The 2,674-nt window shown below is 38.5% G+C and overlaps 1 protein-coding gene across 1 annotated transcript; it reads left to right on the top strand.

Annotated features, from left to right (window-relative positions):
• Positions 1-270: 270 nt before the first annotated feature.
• Positions 271-1,221, top strand: LOC123948772 (olfactory receptor 51F2-like). Its single transcript, XM_046015926.1, has one exon. The coding sequence runs from the start codon at positions 271-273 to the stop codon at positions 1,219-1,221; it is 951 nt and encodes a 316-aa protein (XP_045871882.1).
• The last annotated feature ends 1,453 nt before the right edge of the window (positions 1,222-2,674 follow it).

Genomic DNA, 2,674 nt, shown 5'->3' with positions numbered 1-2,674 from the left:
ACATTTCATAAAGTATTTATTGACTGTATACCTTGTAAAGTCAGGAAGTGATGGGTGCAATCTGCTTAATGGACAATGAATTTAAGTAAGAAGGTCATTGCCAGATTTGTTTATATAAACAATCTTCATAAGCTATTTCTATAATGCAGATGTTTTCTTTTATAAATGTTTACTAGGTGAAATAATAACTTTCAAATCAAATTCATTATAAAGAAATACAGTTTATCATTGCAGGATATTCAGCTTAAGATTCTGCATTTTGAGTTCAACATGTCAACTTTACAAAATACCACATCCTCTTCCATCATTTTCCTGCTAACTGGTGTACCTGGACTGGAAGCCTTCCATACCTGGATCTCCATTCCGTTTGGCTTTCTCTACATAATCGCTCTCTCAGGAAATAGCCTGATCCTCTTTGCCATTGTCACCCAGCCCAGCCTTCACGGACCCATGTATTATTTCCTCTCTATGCTGTCCACCACTGATCTTGGCCTGTCCATATCCACCCTGGTCACCATGTTGGGTATATTCTGGTTCGATGCCAGGGAGATCAGCTTTAATGCCTGCTTATCACAGATGTTTTTCATTCAACTTTTCACTGTTATGGAATCCTCAGTGTTGTTGGCCATGGCCTTTGATCGTTTTGTGGCCATCTCTAGTCCTCTTAGATACGCCTCTATCTTAACTAACCTTAAAATAGTACAGATTGGAGTAGCAATCATCACCAGGGGGACACTAATACTGACTCCTATGGTGTTGCTTCTTAAACGATTGTCCTTCTGCCACAGCCACGTGCTCCACCACTCCTACTGCTTCCACCCTGACGTGATGAAGCTCTCGTGCACAGACACCAGGATCAATAGTGCAGTGGGGTTGACAGCCCTGATCACCACTGCTGGAGTGGACTCCATCTTCATTATTTTTTCTTATTTTTTAATCATTAAGACTGTCCTCAGTATTGCATCTCCAGAAGAGAGAAAGAAAGCCTTTAGCACATGTGTCTCACATATTGGGGCTGTTGCTGTATTCTATATTCCATTGATTAGTCTGTCCTTTGTACACAGATTTGGGAAACAGGCTCCACCTTATGTACATACTCTGATTGCCAATGCCTACCTGCTAATCCCCCCTGTGCTAAACCCCATCATCTACAGCGTGAAGACCAAACAGGTACACAGAGCTGTGCTAAAAGTTCTCCAGCGCAGTGCAACAAAGGAATAGATGGGTTTTTCACTTTTTTTCTATTTCTTGTTATTGTATAGGTGAGTAAAATGCCATTCATATAATTTAAAATGCTGAGACTTATGTTTGGGATAAAAGCTTCTCTAAAGATCACTTTAGCTTTAAGTAAGAAGACCATGAACTAAAAGAAAAATTTAGGCTACATTTATCTATTATTATTTCCTCAGACAACCACAGTGATATTAACATTTATTCATTTGAGATAAAAGATCTTCAATTACTTAGATAACCAAAATGACCTAGTTTGGATTTCAAATGAGGTGTTATTTTGTTTGCTTGTTTTAAAAAAGAAGGCAGGAATAAAAAGTGTGTTGACAATAGCCCATTACTGAATTTTATCATCTAAATCCGGCACATGAAATTGGCATTATTCATGGTTATGGAAATGTTCCAAATATTTTTACTTTTTCTCTGCCTCAGACCTCCATAACTTTTTATATAATAGCTAGTGTTATCTTCAATACATGTTTTACTGCTTTGTCAGTAACCTGAACTTTTTTGGTCAAGTGTTCTTACTTTCTCCCAACTCCTCAGGGAAGATTTATATTTATAGCATAAGCAGCCTATGAAAAATAACTCTTCTTTTTTTTAATTTAAGTTCAGTTAGCAAACATATAGTACATCATTGATTTCATATGTAGAGTTCAGTAATTCATCAGTTATGCATAACGTCACATCACACCATGTGCCTCCTTAATGCCCATCACCCAGTTACCCCATTTCCCACCTACCTCCCTTCCAGTAACCATCAGTTTTTTCCCCATAGTTAAGGGTCCCTCATGGATGGTCTCCTGCTCTGATGACTTACCATTCCATTTTCCCCTCCCTTCCCCTATGATCCTATGTGCCGGTTTATAGTCCTCATATGAGTGAAACCATATGATAATTGTCTTTCTCTGAATGAGTTATTTTGCTCAGCATAATACCATTCAGTTCCATCCATGTTGATGTAAATGGTAAGATTTCATCTTTCTGATGGCTGAGTAATATTTGATTGTGTATATATGCCACATCTTCTTTATCCATTCATCTGTCAGTGGACATCTTGGCTCATTCTATAGTTTGGCTATTGTGGACATTGCTGCTGTAAACATTGGGGTGCAGGTGCTCCTTCAGATCACTACATTTGTATCTTTGGGGTAAATACCTAGTAGTGCAGTTGATGGGCCATAGGGTAGTTCTATTTTTAACTTCCTGAGGAAACTCCATACTGCTTTCCAGAGTGGCTGTACCAGCTTCTGTTCCCAAAACAGTGTAAGAGGATTCCCCTTTCTCTGCATCCTCGTCTGACTTGTTAATTTTAGCCATTATGACTGGTGCGAAGTGCTATCTCATTGTGGTTTTGATTTGTATTTCCCTGATGCCAAGAAATACTGAGCATTTTTTCATGCTTCATTGCCATTTGTATGTCTTCTTTGGAGAAATGTCTGTT

This window comes from Meles meles, chromosome 8 (assembly GCF_922984935.1).
Source record: "Meles meles chromosome 8, mMelMel3.1 paternal haplotype, whole genome shotgun sequence".
NCBI classification, from domain to species: domain Eukaryota; kingdom Metazoa; phylum Chordata; class Mammalia; order Carnivora; family Mustelidae; genus Meles; species Meles meles.
The sequence above is the reverse complement of the archived record's forward strand: the minus strand, read 5'-3'. Positions and strand labels throughout refer to the sequence as shown.

Bases quoted from the DNA above. Each gene is read 5' to 3' on its own strand.
- LOC123948772 (XM_046015926.1), top strand. From the start codon at position 271: ATGTCAACTTTACAAAATACCACATCCTCTTCCATCATTTTCCTGCTA.